We start from the raw sequence: 19,124 nt of genomic DNA on the forward strand, positions 1-19,124 counted from the left end.
TTAATTATTAATAATAATATTATTATTATTATTATTAAACATCATCATCATTAACAACATTAATAATAATATCATCATCATCAATAATAATAATAATAATAATAATAATAATAATAATAATAATAATAATAATTATTATTATTATTATTATTATTATTATTATTATTAAACATCATCATCATCAACAACAACAACAACAACAACAACAACAATAATAATAATAATAATAATAATAATAATAATGGAATGGAATATAAAACTTAGGCCAAAGACCAGGCGCCGGTACCTATGAGGTCAATCAGCGCTGAAAAGGAAACTGAGAGTAGAACGGTATGAAAGGCGTAACCTCTCAGTTGTAATAGAAACAATTGTTAGGAGAGGGTGGATAGCAAGGGAATATGAACGGAGGTACAGTAAAAGGAATGAAAGGGGGTTGCAACTAGGGGGCCGAAGGCACGCTGCAAAGAACCTAAAGTAATGCCTACAGTGCGCCGCATGAGGTGCAGTGGTGGCACTAGCCCCCTACGGGAAATAATAATAATAATAATAATAATAATAATAATAATAATAATAATAATAATAATAATAATAGGGGCAATATTACTATAAAAATGCGTTGCCATCAAAGTCATTCTGAAATGTATCAATTTATTCAAATACATTATGAATAACATGAAAAAAAGGCGTAGGCTTTATACAATTTGACTTCTTTCACTGAAAACGCCTCCTCATGCAGACAGGCACCGATAAATTGGAACTGAACGGAGAAGAACAATAATAACAGTAATAAATAAAATGAGTATATTGAACAGTGCAAAAATCATGATATGATGAAGCGATATGAAATATAAACGAAGAGAAATAGAGAATACAGTTAGCAAAAGCAAGCAATGTGACAGTAATGTAAAAGGCTTCGTGATGATGGTGATAAGAATAAGTCTAAAAGAGAGAGAGAGAGAGAGAGAGAGAGAGAGAGAGAGAGAGAGAGAGAGAGAGAGAGAGAGAGAGAGAGAGAGAGGTAACAGAACGCTGTCGAAATATAACGGAAAATAAATTCGTTAAAAAGTGATTGCGATAAACATTTCACTTCGATGACAAAAACCGATCTCATAAGAGTACGGACAAACCAATCAAAATTGCATCGGCAAACAATAAATCAATGTCCAAATCAAAATGACTGGACAAGCAGGTGATAAAACAATTAAATCAAATTCGCGTTCCTGCATCATTCCTTGAGGAACTTGCGGAGAAGCGGAATCCAGTGTTTAGGCCTATCGATTTTGACTACCTAAAACTACTCTTTAGCTCCTTCTAAAGAAGGTGACTGTCATGATCCCTGAACCTTTTATTCCATTCACTTGACTTCCGTCAATAAAGGATTCGAATCTATTCTACATCATCGCTTGCTCGTACACCTCGACTCTAATTCTCTTCTCTAAGATCCTTAGCCCGGTGTCTGCAGGGCAAGATCTACTGCTGTTGGAATAGAATAGAATAAAGAATTTAGGCCAAAGGCTGGGACCTATGGGGTTATTCAGTGCTGAAACGGATATTGACACTAAAAAAGTTTGAAAGGTGTAACAGGAGAAAAACCTCGCAGTTGCACTATGAATCAATTGTTAGGAGAGAGTGGAAAGTAAGATGGAAAAAAGAGAATATGAACGGATGTACATTAAAAGGAATGAAATGGGTTGCAGCTAGGGACCGAAGGGTGGCGCTGATAACAACCTCAAGTATTGGCTACAGTGCACCACATGTGGTGCACTGACGGCACTAACCCTCTACCCACTTTTGCCGATATTTGAGGAACTCTCTGTCATCTTTCTTGATATGTCTGAGGCATTCGAGTCCTGCCTGGGGTGTCGTGAGTTTATTTCCTCATATTTGGTTTTATTTCTCTTGTCCGCAGACTCACTGCCACTTTCATATCTGGTGCTGTTTATGATATAAATCTTGATACCTTCAGATTTTCACTGGTAATCAACAGTTCTGTTCGCTCCCTTAGTCATTTTACCATACTGCAATTGTCAATGGCTTAAAGATCCATATTTCTTCTATTTTTGCCTCCAGGGTATCCAACAGAATTTTTATTTTCCTTAACTGTTATTTCTGACCTTAAAGAAAAAATTTGCATGGGGAACTAGATATTTAGTCTGACTCAAGGCCTCCGTTTCGGTTTCTATCGATTTCTCTTTAACTTTTAAGGAGAAAATTTTATTTGACCTTTATTCTTTATTAACAAAAAATGCCTCTGGCGACAGTTACCGCGACGCTAGCTTACAAAGATCAATCGGTTTTATTTAACCTTCTAAGAGTGCCTAAATACAGGTAAGTCTTACCGGAACCATAATATGATTGTGAACGTCGTGATGTATTTGGAAGGTGCACGGCCATTTCTTAATTTAGTATGCTTAAAATTTAAAACCATTCATTAAATAATTAATTAAATAATACATGAATGAGCAAATAAATAACTAAAATAAAAACTAAATAAATAACTAAATAAACACATAAATAAACAAATAGAAAAAGATATGTAAAATAAGGAACGAGAATTCTGTTCTTTTATAAACGACAAAAAATTCTCGAAACCGAGATAAACGGCACCGCCACTAAAGATACAGTATTAAAGTCAAATCACCTTATCTCAGACACAGCAGTTATCTAGATCGAAAAAGTTGCCAGAAAGCCTTAGACGCAATTTTCAAGATTCCATTTACGGCGGGATCACCGATAAAGGAGCGACCAGCTCTTTCTTTTGACCTTATTCGAGGCGTCTTTGACTTACTTGCCTGCTGGCAATGCGATCTGTAACATGCTTAATCCCCTTAGGGGGTTAGTGTCGTCAGTGCACATCACGGGGTGCACTGAAGTCATTACTTTTTTTATCTTTTATTAGTCTGTAGGCATTACTAAAGGTTCTTTGCAGCGTCCCTTCGGCCCCTAGCTGCAACCTCTTTCATTCCTTTTACTGTACCTCCATTCATATTCTCTTTCTTCCATCTTGCTATCCACCCTCTCCTAACGATTATTTCATAGTGCAACTGCGAGGTTTTCCTCCTGTTACCTTTAGCAAACCTACCTACTCTCAATTTCCTATCCAGCGCTGAATGACCTCATAGGTTCCAGTGCTTGGACTTTGGCCTAAACTCTATATTCCATTCCATTCCAACATGCTTAGTCCAGTTCTCGTTATCTTAGACAAAGTTTTGAAAGACAGGCTTCATTCTACCACTACCAGATTTCCCCTATTTCTTAAGCATTATTTTCAGCTGTAAGAGAACCCATTTCAACCCGAGACCATCCTTGCACCAACCCGCAATTTACTAGCCTACCCTTTTTTAGTTTTCTGAAAAGAAAACTACTGTGCCGGTTTTGTCTGTCCGTCCGCACTTTTTTCTGTCCAAACTTTTTCTGTCCGCCCTCATATCTTAAAAACTACTGAAAGCCAGAGCGCTGCAAATTGGTATGTTTATCATCCACCCTCCAATCATCACGCATACCAAATTGCAGCCATCTAGCCTCAGTAGTTTTTATTTTATTCAAGGTTAAAGTTAGCCATAATCGTGCTTCTGGCAACGTTATAGAATAGGCCACCATCGGGCCGTGGTTCAAGTTTCATGGGTCGCGGCTCATACAGCATTATACCGAGACCGCCGAAAGATAGATCCTCTTTTCGGTGGCCTTGATTATACGCTGTAGCGGCTGTACAGAAAACTCGACTGCGCCGAAGAATCATGGCATTTTTTTATTTGTTTCAAATCAGATTTGACCTGCCAATTTCTGAACCTCTGTTCTCAAAGAGGTTAAAACAGATTGGAATAACCTATCTTGTTTACAACAAGCAACTGCATGATTTTGCTTTCCCTTAAAAAGGTCATTTGTTGATTTTTGCTCTGTTTTTCTTGTTTACCTTTTGATTTTGTGTAAACAGTCTAATTCCTTGTAAACTCTATGATTTAATACCTTTAGCTTTCAATCTCAACATTTTTCTCAAATTTTCTAGCGTATGGAGATGTACTTTATACATCTTTTCCATTTAATTCTCATTAAGACAATATAGTTTCATTGCTTATTTTTTTTTTATTTTGTAGTAGTTTTTGTAACAATATTCACGGGCTAAGATCAATACATTTTTACTTAATTTTTTAATTTATTATCATTTTTCTTTAATAAGTGATCTCTTCTTTCTGTATATCTTTATCTCCTCTTACTTCTTCCTAATGAACACCATAATATTCTTTGGAAGCTTGAATTTCAAGTCAATGGCCCCTTTGGTGGGCTTGTTCCATTTGAATAGGTTTCATCTCCTGAATAATAATAATAATAATAATAATAATAATAATAATAATAATAATAATAATAATAATAATAATAATAATAATAATAATAATAATAATAATAATAATAATAATAATAATAATAATAATAATATTTATCATCAAGGTAATATAGTCGAAGAGCAGGCAATATCTTCCACATAAATTTTTATATAAAATTACGAAGACAACACTATAAAGTTTTTGTCCATCGACGCTGAAATTACGTAACAATAATAACAGTAATAATTATAAAAAAAACATAAAACCTTTACTTTCGTATAATACCAATCTCGCGTTACGTATTTCTCTCATACAAAAAAAAAAAAGTACGCACAAAACATTTCACAATATTTGTGCGTTAAATTGCTATTCCTTTTTTTCGTTTCTTTCTGGTTCTACCGAAGTGACTCAAGTGTGACATGAGACATGATTTTCCGAGAGACATGACTTCAAGACGAGCTTTCATTTCGGAGCTGTGAATCAGCGTCGACGGATATTCGATAATGATTGTCATCTGAATTGAATTGACTGAACGTTATTCGATTTTACTCGTGATTAAGAATTTACTGAATATATAATAATAATAATAATAATAATAATAATAATAATAATAATAATAATAATAATAATAATAAATGAGAGCTCTCTGAAAATGACCAACCAATCAATAATAATAATAATAATAATAATAATAATAATAATAATAATAAATGAGAGCTCCCTGAATATGGCCAGCCAATCAATAATAATAATAATAATAATAATAATAATAATAATAATAATAATAATAATAATAATAAACTGAGAGCTCCCTGAATATGATCAACCAATCAATAATAATAATAATAATAATAATAATAATAATAATAATAATAATGTGCCAAATATATATAATTAACGATAATGATTCTCTTCTGAAATGAATTGACTGAACGTTATTAAATTTTCCTCGTGTTTCTAAATTTACTGAATACATAACTGAAATCTCTTTATTCGAAAATATATCACGATTTATATGAATGAAGATACGCACTGGTATTCAATATCGGCAATTCTCTAATAATCGCTTCAATTATTTCTCTATTTGTCTCTGTCTCTGTTCAAATTGATCATGATGGAATATAGAATGGAATGGAATATAGAGTTTAGGCCAAATGCCTAGCACTGCGACCTATGAGGTCATTCAGCTCTGGAAAGGAAAATGAGAGTAGGCAGGTCTGAAAGGTGTAACAGGAGGAACACATCGCAGTTGCATTATGAAACAATTGTTAGGGCTGCAAATTGGTATATTGATCGTCCACCCTCCAATCATCAAACGTACCAAATTGCAACCCTCTAGTCTCAGTAGTTTTTATTCGATTTAAGGTTAAAGTTAGCCATAATCCTGCTTCTGGCAACGATATAAGATAAGCCACCACCGGGCCGTGGTTAAAGGTTCATGGGCCGCGGCTCAGACAGCATAATACCGAGACCACCGAAAGATTGATCTATTTTCGGTGGCCTTGATTATACGCTGAAGCGGCTGTACAGAAAACTCGATTGCGCCGAAGAAACTTCGGCGCATTTTTTACTTGTTTATGATAGATGAAGTCATTATGGTGTCATTTCAAACATCTGTTACGTCATTAATAATCTGTTATTGATTAATTCCTCAACTTATGGACTTATTTGCTCTGTTACTCGTAATCTCTTCCAGTTACTGAAAATAAGCTGAGGAGCGACAGGTTAGAACCAGTCTACCGTTTGAGTGAGAGAGGGATGCCTATTTAGAAGAATAGGAAAGCGATGCAATACATGCGTCAGTAAAGCTATAAATGAGGCATAACAGCGCGTATATGTATGTATATATATATATATATATATATATATATATATATATATATATATATATATATATATATATATATATATATACATACATATATATATTAGATTTTTGTATACATAATTATATTTAACAATATACAGTATGTATATATATGTATATATATATTATATAATAAATAATATAATATATATGTATATTAAATTCGTGGATTATTATGCGTATGTATGCATATGTCTGCATTTGTCCATTCATAAACCATGAACCTGATGACATAGACAGTTACACAGATAACCTAAGCATCAGCGTCAGCCTTAAAATTTCAAAACGCACATTCCAGTCCACCATGGCAGTTCATGCTATACGATCACCATTCTCTCTCTCTCTCTCTCTCTCTCTCTCTCTCTCTCTCTCTCTCTCTCTCTCCAACCACGCTTCGTGAGTAGAGCGCTACTGTTAACACTTCACTGAAGGATCAGAAACCTTTCAGTCAGGTAGGTCATTAAAGACATCTGGCTGGAATGACAAGAGGAATGATGAAGGAATGAATGGAACAGATAAAATAATGACTGATAGCAAGATTATTAAATAAATGAATAAACGATATAGAAGTTTGTTAAAATTATCAGTCGTTTAAAAATGGTATGTTAATCACTTGGCATAAAGTAACTGATACAAACGTGAGAGACGGAAAGAGTTTTAGATTTACTGATAAAATCTTTCAAAACAACGTTTAAGTTGTAAAAAATAAATGAAGCTGAACGTAACTGAAAATAATATACGGTATAATTTAAAAAATATAAAGCAGTTGATAAAATCGTGTGAGTTGTGGTGTTGTAACCCAAATAAAAAGAAATAACAGTCATCAGAATAAAGTGTCATATTGATAAAGTAAAGAACAAGAATACCTTAGGTATATATATATGTCATATTCTATAAATAGTAATATAACGAAGAATACCTTATATATATATAATATATATATATATATATATAATATAAAAGTATATGTAAATATAATATAAACATATATGCTTGTTTGTGTGTCCTGGTAACGTCGTTTACAAAAATCTAACAGTGTTCTATGAACATTAAAAGACCCACAAAGACACTATTTACACGAGAAAACTACGTAGTTTCTCACTCGAAACATATGGTTTTGCCGTGAAAATAATGTTTTTAACTATATACTGTATATGTGTATGTACATATATGCAGTATGTACATATAAAAAATAAAGACAAAATCCATGAAGGAAAGAGAAACAATGGAGTGCTGCAAGGCCTTTCGACTTATAGTCCTTTAATTAGGACTATAAAAGGACTATAAGTCGAAAGGCCTTGCAGCACTCCATTGCTTCACTTTCCTTCGTGGATTTTGTCTTTTATTTATGTATTCATCACGTTCCATATTTTTGATTCATTATATATATATATATATATATATATATATATATATATATATATATATATATGAATGTATGAGAGAGATATATATTATATGAATGTATGAGAGAGAGAATCCAAATCACCCTCTCCCTTTCCTTTAAGCTTTCCCTTACCCATCATCGACCTCCCTCGCGACCTTTCCCCTGCCTTCGCCCGTAAAAACACTCCGCCCCTCCCCCGCCCCCCAGTCCCACCCCAATGCAAATTCCTCCTTTCTCAGCTGCCTTTCTCTCCGGAACTTTATGATTATCCTCAACGACTCCTTTTGAGCGGCACAAAAAACGCATGCTCACGTGCGCACGCGCGCGTGCACATACATACACATACACACACACGCCTAAACTCGCGCGCGTCACCCGCCGCCAACTTGTGCGGGAATCAACTTTCTAAAAATCGGGCGAGTCGCTTGCCGGGATTAACGAGCGTTCTTTGGGGTTTATTGTCCTCATTCTATGGCGACATTTATATAATATATATATATATATATATATATATATATATATATATATATATATATATATATATATATATATATATATATATATATATATATAAATATAAATATACTATACTCATATATAATTATACATACATACATATATATATATATATATATATATAATATACAAATATAAATATATATATATATAGTTATATATATATATATATATATATATATATATATATATATATATATATATATATATATATATATATAAATATATATATAATTATACATATATATACGAGGGGGCTTCAAAAGTTCATAGAAAAGGGAAAAATAAAAGAAACTATTCAAGTCATGATGTTTATTTTTCAACATATGATCCATCTAAGTCAATACATGTTTGCAATCGTTGGTACCAGCCTTTAAGACCATCTGCATAAAATTGCCTTGTAATGTAACCATTTCAAAAGCGTTTTTCACATCTTCAACTGAAATGTTTGATGCCTTTCAATTTTTTTCAGTTTTGGAAACAAAAGAAACTAAAAAGGACTAAAATGATGAAATTTCCACCGAAATTCACGTAACACAGCTTGAATCCATGAGCGGGCCATTGTCGTGATGGAAAAGGACTCGCATGCAGCTTTCCTGGATGTTTTCAGGAATTTTCTTAGAATTTTCTCAAAGCTCCTTTGTAATAATCAGCATTGATTGTTCTTCTGTTTTCAAGGAAGTCAACTAGCAAAATATTTGCATCCCAGAAAACGGTGGCCATGACCTTCCCTCTTGAACGTTCTGATTTTGCTTTGGTGGGGCCCCTTCCACCCCTTGGCAGCCACTGTTTTGATTGAGTTTTATCTTCAGGATCATATTGGTAGAGCCACGTTTCATCACCGGTAACGATTCTATCTAGAAATGCTTCAGGGTCTTCATCCTACTTGTTCAAAATTGCTGTTGAAAGGCCTGCCCTTGTTTGCTGCTGATCAGGGCGCAACAGCTTTGTGACCCACCTACAGGATTGCTCAGCCCCAGTTTTCCACAAAGAATTGTATAAGCAGCCAAGAGAATATTAAGGGTACAACTAATTCAAGATTATCCTCTTCAATCAGGTTATGAACTGCATCAATGTTTTCCTCACAAACTGACGTGGATGGCCGGCCACTTCGAGGATCATCTTCAACATCGTCTCTTCCAACAAAACAAGTTATCCATTTGTAGGTGGTTGATTTCTTTAGGCATTATCCCCATAAACTTGCTGCAAAGCATCGATGATTTGACTGTTCTTCCAGCCTAGCTTCACCAGGAATTTTATGTTTGTTCTGGCCTCGATTTTGTTGGAATCCATGCTACTCGCTTATAAAGACTACTGGTACAGCGTTGTTACATGCAAAATTCAAATAAAGACTATTATCTTTTTCTGCCATAAACTTAGCAATATGGATGTTTTCTCATGAACTACTAAATATCTTCTTATATATATATATATATATATATATAAAAATATATATATATATATATATATTCCATTTGCAGCACTTAATCATTTTGTCAGGCCAACATCATCATCGTTACAAGCATTAAATAATATAAAATCGACTCAACTAATTAATTAGATAAGTTAATTTATTTAAAATGAAACTAAAAAACTAAAAGAGAAATGCTAAATACCTCTCAAGGAATAGGAGGAAGACCAGTCACAATATATGTAAATGTAAGATCCTTTATATATATATATATAAATATATATATATATATATATATATATATATATATATATATAATATATGCACCAACTGAGCAAAACCACACAACATACACAAACAACTACAGGATCTAGGGGCTTTTCTGCGAAGTATTACATGCCAACTTTTACAATCATACAAGATTATCCATGCAAAAATACATACATACATACACCGACAATGAATACCGGTCTCCTCAACAGATCAAGAACCTGTGGTGGCACATGGCCTGGTCTAACTCCCAGGTCAACAAGAATTCGCTTATACAGAACATATAACCTCTAATTAAAAATGAAAACAATTATCTTTTTCTGCATTCACTCATAATCTACTAAATTCTTCTTTGGCGGATAGATCACGTCGCCTAAAAACTCCCTTGAATTCCATTTTGAATTTTCAAGACATCTCGTTCACTAACAAATAAACTCAGATGAATACCTAATCTCCATTCAACTTCGTTGGCCAGAGTTGCAAACGACAGATCCTTTCTCCCAGTGCTCGTAAATAATCGTTGATAATAGCCTCTATTGCCCTCGTCAATAGAGGCAAAAATTGCCTGCGCGATTGACCCGACCAACCCCGAATGATCTCGACGAGTTTTCCAACTTTTGCTTTCGATAAAAAAAAAAGTGTGAATATAATATGATGTAAATCCGGGGGATGATGGATGTGGGCGTCACCTAGATTGTTACAGCATATGGAAGTAGGTCAGTACTGCAGTGGGGTCCTTTTTTAACCGTAGGAGAAGTGGGTGGAGAGAGAGAGAGAGAGAGAGAGAGAGAGAGAGAGAGAGAGAGAGAGAGGGAAGTAGTAAGAGAGAGAGAGAGAGAGAAGAAGTGGTAAGAGAGAGAGAGAGAGAGGAGAAGTGGTAAGAGAGAGAGAGAGAGAGTAAGTTTTCAGGCTAAGATGACTATACACTTTTCGAATTATGCGTAGGTTTCCCACAAGAAATAGTAATATCTCTCTCTCTCTCTCTCTCTCTCTCTCTCTCTCTCTCTCTCTCTCTCCAGCGGTAACCTCACGCCCAGCATCTGGTCAATTTTGCTTGGTACGAGATTAACCTCTATACCAGTCCCACCAGCTGTCCGCTTGCGTCAAGCAAAAATGGCTCGGGGCAAGCGACCTCACTCTTTAAAGACTTCCTGAGAAATCGGGAGGCTTACATGAGAGAGAGAGAGAGAGAGAGAGAGAGAGAGAGAGAGAGAGAGAGAGAGAGTCTTTTGAGTTATCCACTCTGAATCTTGATTTTCCCTTTCCGCGACCTTATTTAGGTAACTCGCGTCTGAGTCATAGCTGGTGTCGAGCGGATCTGACGTCAGCAGGTGGAAAAAAGCGTGCCATAAATGCATCATACCCGAAGGAAGCATTCGTTAAATAGCATTCACTTGATGTATCATATTTATGCTTCATATAAGAAATGACTCGGGAAAGATACTGGATGGAAATGAACCTAGAGAATATATATCTCCGTACGAGCAAAATTATTTTTCTTCGACATGACATATATATCAAAAAGTGTGCATAATTAGTTTCTCGACATTTTTTTTATATTTATGGGACGTAAAACCGGATTTACAGCTAAACTGTCACTAGGTCCTTTTACTAAAAACCTGATTTGAAAGACTATGACGTTGCGTGGTATACAATTGCCTAATTGAACGATAGATTGATATCGTTGCAATATATAAATTCTACAACGCAAAGAAAAACCTCCTTTCCTTCTTTTTCTGTTCCAAGGTTTTATTTTTATTAATTCATTTTCAAACTAAAATTTGTTGTCTCAAAATAATTGAATAGAATAGATTAATAGAATCGAACAGATTAACAGAACAGAACAGATGAACAGAATAGAACAGATTCGTTGACAGAAATGCTAAAATCTTTCTCTCTTCCAGTCACTATCCTGGAATTTCTTTTCCCCTTTGTGTTTCCAGATATATATATATATATATATATATATATACATATATATATATATATATATATATATATATATATATATATATATATATATATATATATATATATATATATAATGTATATATGCATATATACAGTATATGTATATGCATAATATATGTGTATTTATGTATGTGTGTACTTATATATATACATACATATATATATTTATATATATATATAAATATGTATATAATATATATATAAAATGTATTCATATATTCATATATATATAATATATATATATATACATAAAACAAAAGAATAATATTCATAAGCATCATGAAACTTATCACAACTTACCGAAGATCAAGGTTATCCCAAGCTTCCTTGGAGCAAACTGCAACGCCATCATTATTTGCAAAGGGTGTGCCACTTCACCGCTGGGAAGAGCAGGTCCCTGAAGATGATAATGAGAAGAATTAGAATTGAAAAGAATATATAAAGCAATTTAACAACTATCTTCACTTTCTGAAAAGATTAGAATACTGAATAAGAAACATTGTTTTATAAATCTTCAAAGGAAGTAAATATAAAAATTAAAAACAAAAAAATAAGAAAAATTTTTAAAAATCCGGATTCGCTTCCAGATCCATTAATTTTGAGCTAGCTCAGGCCACCCTTCCACAAAACTTCAAGGGGATCCATCAATAGTATACTTTATACTAAAACACTTTTCGCATCTATGCCTAACCGTCATCATGCCGAGGCAAGCTTTTCTCACAAGAAACCATTATGCGAATATAATGGAGCGGAATATAAACTTTGAGCCAAAGCCCATGCTCTGGGACCTATGAGGTCATTCAGGGCTGAAAGGGAAACAGAGTAAAAAGATTTGAAAGGTGTAACAGGAGGAAAACCTCGTATGTGCACTATGAAACAACTGTTGAAAGATGGATGAAAGTAAGATGGAATCAAGATAACATGAACGGAGGTACAGTAAAAGGAATGAAAGGGGTTGCAGCTACGTGCCGAAGGGACGCTGAAAAAAATCTTAAGTAATGCCTACAGTGCACAGCGTGAGATGCACTGACGGCACTACCCACCTACGGAGTCTATGTGAGTATGCAAAATGAAGACACCTTATTCCGACCATCGGAACAGTAAGTAACATCCTTTAGGGGGAGGAAGGGACTGTCAAGGCCCCATCTCATATTGGCATCATTTCTGACGGTATGGGTCCACCAATTCTGAAATGTATCTGGTACAGAACGACAGGAAAACAAACTAACAAAATAGCTGCATGCATAAATTCCTCTTTTCAGTATTCTTCGTCCTCTGCACTTCAGAGAGTAGCATTCTTCCTCCTCTGCACTTGAGAGAGTAGCATTTTTCATCCTCTGCACTTGAGAGAGTAGCATTCTTCCTCCTCTGCACTTGAGAGTAAAGTTGCACAACCTGAAAAGTGCGTCAGGGGAATAATACTGCGTCAAGTCACATCCGCGCGAAGTGCCTGCTGGACTGCAGAAAATCGAAAAAAGATTTTGTGGTTTTTTATAAATCGAGAGATCACGAAGTGCGTCCAAATTGTGCGTAAAATCTGATAAGCGACGAAAGCAAAATGGTCATGAAGAGAAGAAGAAGAAGAAGAAGAAGAAGAAGAAGAAGAAGAAGAAGAAGAAGAAGAAGAAGAAGAAAGATGAGAAAAATGGTAAGTCATCTGCAGAAGACAAAGCGTTTTCTGAGGGGTACATGTGTCCGGGAGATGATAAAGAGGCAAAGATAAACAATGAAAGGGGTAAAGAAGAAGAAGAAACTCATAATAATCTTGAGAAGGAAGGGAAAGAGGCCGAAGCTGTATAAACCCTAAGCAGATAATTAGAGGAAATTCAAAAGATAAAGTGAAGACAAAGACGAGAAAATCATAATTCACATTAATTATAAAACTAAGAAATCAATGACGACGAATGTGATGATGAAACATTACTATTAATACAGTAATCCTTTGAGTTGCCAACATTCATTTATTGCTGGAATGTAATGGAATGGAATATATAGTTTAGGCCAAAGGCCAAGCATTGGGACCTATGAGGTCATTCAGTGCTGGAAAGAAAATTGAGAGAAGGTAGGTTTAAAACCTCGCAGTTCCAATGTGAAATAATTGTTAGGAGAGTGTGGATAGCAAGATGGAAGAAAGATAATATGAATGGAGGTACAGTAAAAGGAATGAAAGGGGTTGCAGCTAGGGGCCGAAGGGACGCTGCAAAGAACCTTCAATAATGCCTACAGTACACCCTGGGAGATATATATATATATATATATATATATATATATATATATATATATATATATATATATATATATATATATATAATATATATAAATATATACAGTATGTGTATATAAATAAATATAAATATATGTACATATATACAATATATAATATATATATACATATATATATATATATATATATATATATATATATATATATATATATATATATATATATATATATATATATCCCCTACAGGATCAATTATTGTCAATAACGTGAAAACCGAAACAGAAACAGTCGAAAGATAATAAAATATATAATGTTCCGCTTCAAGTATTACACAAGAAAACGACCCCAGGGAACATTTAGCTCGATTGTACGTGGAAGCTAAGTGAAATCTTCAGGCGGAAGACATAACTCTCAATAAGAAGCGTTTCTCTCGTGGAGTCGTATCTTCAACGAGTTGTTTCTCCAACAAAACAGATATTTCCATATCATAATGAGCTCATAAGAACATAGTTGATAGTTGGAATGGTTCGTGCATATTTCTGTACTATACACATATATATAAGACATGTAGTTGAAGGGGTAAAAACATCATAAAGCAACATTAACGTAACTACGAATTTCCGGCGGCCATTAAGGGCCAAATGACAACAATTTGCAACTATGCTGTTGTAATGCATGAATCATTATAGTTAATTTAGAAATATAAATATGAATTTCGCTGGATACTTTACAACCATATTACTGAAAATGGATATTATTGTGGTAAAAGTAAAAGGATATGGGATATGCCAGTGGAAATTGTACCCATAATCATAGGAACACTAGGCACGATCCCAAGATCCCTGAAAAGGAATCTGTAAAAACTAGATGCCGAAGTAGCTCCAGGACTCATGCAGAAGAGTGTGCTACTAGAAACACCGTCCATAGTGAGAAAAGTGATGGACTCCTAAGGAGGCAGGATGCAACCCGGAACCCCCAACACTATAAAAAACATCCAGTTGAATAGGATGACTGTGATAGACAGAAAAAATAAATAATAATAATAATAATAATAATAATAATAATAATAATAATAATAATAATAATAATAATAATAATGGTTATATTCATGGTATTATATTAAATGATTTTAATTATAAAATGTCCCTATAATCTCACACTAATGACAGATTAATAAATCATAATATCCTGATTATAATATACCTTTCATTTCACTTCTAAGGAAAGTCCACTTATTCAGTTAAGGTTCTGCCATAACTCATGAACTGAATTTCACTATCCTCAGTTATCATAAATTGGCTTTCACATCATTCTAAACAATACTTATTTTACTGTATGAAATTCTACTGAAATATATTTTAAGTTAGTTGAATTAATATATAGTCTTCTAGCTTAATAACTAAGCAATTTATGGATAGCAAAATAAATCCTAGATAAGAACAAGTTTCACGAGAGAGAAATCAGTATACAGTGTCATAACTGGATTGATTGACTGACTGGTTGATTTATAGATTTTAGGCACACATGCCAAGCACTGGGGCAACTAAGACCATTCAGCGCTGAAACGGAAATTGACAGTAAAAGGTTGAAAGGTGTAACAGGAGGAAAACCTCGCAGTTGCACTATGAATCAATTGTTAGTGGAGGGTGGACAGTAAGATAGAAGAAAGAGAATATGAACGGAGGTACAGTAAAAGGAATGAAAGAAGTTGAAGTTAGGGGCCGAAGGCACGCTGCAAAGAACCTTACGTAATGCCTACATTGCATCTCATGAGGTGCACTGACGGGGCTCCAGAAATCTTGAATGACTCAATGTACTATTTGCTGCACAACTGAAAAAGAGATAGGCCGGATTTGATGCTTACAAGTGAATTCGCGATAAAAAAAAATGACACCAATAAATTCAAATGAGTTGAAAGTAGCTAATGAAACCATGTCATTGAAAAGATCTGGGTGGGAGAAGCCACTGTCCTATATAACAACTATATCTAGTTTTAGCGGTCAACTTTATTCCCTAACTAGCACCTTACTGTATACTCATTACATTTACAACTGCAGAAAAATTCAGCAACCACAGGCCTATGCCCAGGAATGGAATAATGGAAATTGAGTAGCATCATCTGCATAATCAACCAGAACATTTTTCTAGGCCAAACCACATTTCGCTCGTATATGATTTAAATATTAGTGGGGCCAAGAACACTCCCTTGGGGAACACCGGTGATTATAATTCTGCATTCACTACAGCGCCCATTAACAACTATCCTTGGCAATGTATTAGTTAAAAAATCAATGCTAATCCTAAAATATATTCTCAAACTCCAGTCAGTTTGAGTTTGAAAATTAGGACCTCATAAACAAAACAGTTAAAAATCACTAAAGACCAGAATCTATAAATTCATCAACAAGGATACAAATGAAAAGAAAGAATCTCAAGCACCCATGCCCTTGTGGAACCCAAACTATAAACAAAGAAACAGACGTATGTTTTCAGCATAAGAAATCAGAGCTTTTGCCTAAAGCCATTAAAAAAAAACTTAGATAAAACTGGGGGTAAAAGCAACTGGGTGGATTTGGCAAGAAATGAGCTGGAATTCCCACATGTAGCTAACAGAGTAACCTCAAAAATTCTCTAACATTTGCAAGGGATAAATAAAAACTAGCCAATCCACGAAAAACAACAGATGACTTCGGTAGACTTCACAGAAAACAAAGGAAAGTACCATTATGATCTGCACCTCCATAACCGTCAAGGTCAAATAAAACACTCATAATGTCACGGGACGAAAAAGCTAAGCTATAGTCAGTTTAACATCAGGAAAACAGGAAAAATGAATGATGACTTTCTGATATAAACAAATAAATTAAAATACTAACCTATTGTCAGTTTAGCATCAGGAAAACAGGAATTATGCATAATGAGTTTCTAATATAAACAAATAAAATAAAAAGCTAAACTATAGTCAGTTTAGTATCAATAAAACAAGAATTATGCATAATGAGTTTCTAATATAAACAAATAAAATAAAAAAAGGTAAACTGTAGTCATCAGGAAAACAGGAATTATCCATAATGAGTTTCTAATATAAACAAATAAAATAATAAAAGCTAAACTGTAGTCAGTTTAGCATCAGTAAAACAAGGAATAATGAATGATGTTTCTCATATAAACAAAATAATCTAAGTAAACATAAGACAAACAACAACAGAAATGAACGCATGGATATATGCAAATTTTAAAGTTAACCAACTCAGTAAAAAAAAAAAATTTTAACATTCATTCAGCTTTCTAAAATCAGTTAAGGGCATTTCCAACTAGTTAATTCCTTTAACCTTAAAGGTAACATTGTTTGCATCGGTAACCTCGTCCTTCTGAGCGCCCTTCCTTTCCACGAGTGGAGTTCCCAGGGGGCAATTACTGGTCCCTCGTGGGATTTGGGGATGAGAAAGGGAGAGAAGGAGCAGAGCGCAGGATGCTGTAGTTACGTAATTGACCAAGAAGTAAGTACTTAGTCTCATGGAAACATCAGAGTAGAAAAAGAATGTTACATATTAATGAATGATGGTAAGTAACTGGAAATTTAAGACGGTCAGAAGAGATGGCATCGTGCTAACCTCATATAAAAATGGAAAAAAAGCACGTTAAAACGAAGAAGAAGAAGAAGAAGAAGAAGAAGAAGAAGAAGAAGAAGAAGAAGAAGAGATATACTGGCCAAGTGCACCATGTCAAATGAGGGATAGGCAGGGGTGCTAAGAAAAGGAAGGAAATAAAAGTAATGAAGAGATAAAGAGAGAGAGCTGGAGAGGGAGAAATTTATCAAGATATATTTCTACATAACAGCCTGAAAGTTAAAATCACCCATTTATATGAAGAACTTTAAAATATACTGAAGCAGAGGGAAGGAAGAGAGATAAAACAAAGAGTTAAAAGTGAAGGAAAGTAGATGACAGAAAGACAGTGAGACAAAGCTGTACAGCGGGGAGCTAAATGAGTGACACCCAAGTATGTTACAACAAAGAACAGGGTAGAGAGACAGACAGACAGACACAGGGACCTCAAGAATATGCGACATGACAGTAAAGGAAACAATCCCTCCTTCTAACATCCCCCATCCCCACCCTCTCTGGAAATGTGGGGGGAGGGGCGGGGTGGTGGAAGGTTGGTGAATGAGGTACACGGAGCATCTCGTCTCGGTAGTGAAGATAAACAAAAGAAAGAGAGAGAGAAAAAAAGCTAAGAAGGAATTGTAAAGGTGAAGGCCATTGTCGCCCTATTTCCTGAATGCTGGCGACAAATAGTGTAACTAGATCATTTTACCGTTGTTCGTACGAAGGCAACATTGTTTTGTTCCTGCATTTCAAGTTGGGAACCTGTTAGATTGAAATGTTTGATCTAGAGTGTAATTTAACATGTAATGATGTTTGCAGGCTAATCTATGTGTAATCTGAAATGTAATGATGTTTGTAATCTAGTCTGTAATTCAAAATGCAATGACGGTTTTGTCCTTGTTCATACGAAGACACCATTGCTTTGTTCAAGCATTTCAAGTTTCCAGTGAGCGAGATAAATGCTTCTATATTTTACAACGTTATTTAAAGTATATAACAGCATACCGCAATTTGAATTAACAATTTTTTTTCTTCAACTTTTCGGAACAGTATTTTGTCAAATGTTACATTTCTTTCAGTAGCTAATGTACTTTTCGCAAGTCAAACGTACATTTATTTCAATAACTAATGTACTTTTCACAAGTCAAATGTTACATTTATTTCAATGCCTATGTACTTTTCACAAGTCAAGTAGTACATTTACTCCAATAACTATTATGCTTTTCACAAATATGCTATCAAGAAAATACTGATTATCTTCACGGGAAAAGTTTATTTAGAGTGCTCATGTTTGTATCATATTTGAAAATAATGTATATTTCTTGATAATTACCTTTCCTTTAAGAATTAGTGTACGGTACATTTCACGAACATCCCATAACGTAAATGCTGTTTACCTTGTAAATGAGAAGCATTAATTTCGAGGTCACATATTGTATTTTGTTACTGAAAAATAATGTATGTTTCTCAACATCAAGTAATATATAATACGTCGTGATTCCCTGAGGTATATTGCTAACATCGAAGTGATAGTTTATCATAAAATCA

The 19,124-nt window shown here is 34.3% G+C and overlaps 2 protein-coding genes across 5 annotated transcripts in view; one reads left to right on the forward strand and one right to left on the reverse strand.

The window, feature by feature from the left end:
- The window catches only part of LOC136849475 (protein FAM133-like), a 40,599-nt gene extending 22,898 nt beyond the window's left edge, over positions 1 to 17,701 (forward strand). The window contains exons 4-6 of the mRNA XM_067122823.1: positions 13,290 to 13,479; positions 17,308 to 17,468; positions 17,606 to 17,701. Coding sequence (XP_066978924.1) covers positions 13,290 to 13,479; positions 17,308 to 17,468; positions 17,606 to 17,701 — 447 coding nt within the window. The remainder of the gene's footprint in view (positions 1 to 13,289; positions 13,480 to 17,307; positions 17,469 to 17,605) is intronic.
- LOC136850112 (uncharacterized) overlaps positions 1 to 19,124 on the reverse strand; it is a 174,335-nt gene that overhangs the window by 137,544 nt on the left and 17,667 nt on the right. For all 4 annotated transcript variants that reach the window (XR_010856531.1, XR_010856529.1, XR_010856530.1 and 1 more), the window contains exon 2: positions 12,045 to 12,141. The gene's annotated coding sequence lies outside the window, so the exon portion shown is untranslated. The remainder of the gene's footprint in view (positions 1 to 12,044; positions 12,142 to 19,124) is intronic.

The sequence above is a fragment of the Macrobrachium rosenbergii genome, chromosome 21 (genome assembly GCF_040412425.1).
Source record: "Macrobrachium rosenbergii isolate ZJJX-2024 chromosome 21, ASM4041242v1, whole genome shotgun sequence".
NCBI lineage: Eukaryota > Metazoa > Arthropoda > Malacostraca > Decapoda > Palaemonidae > Macrobrachium > Macrobrachium rosenbergii.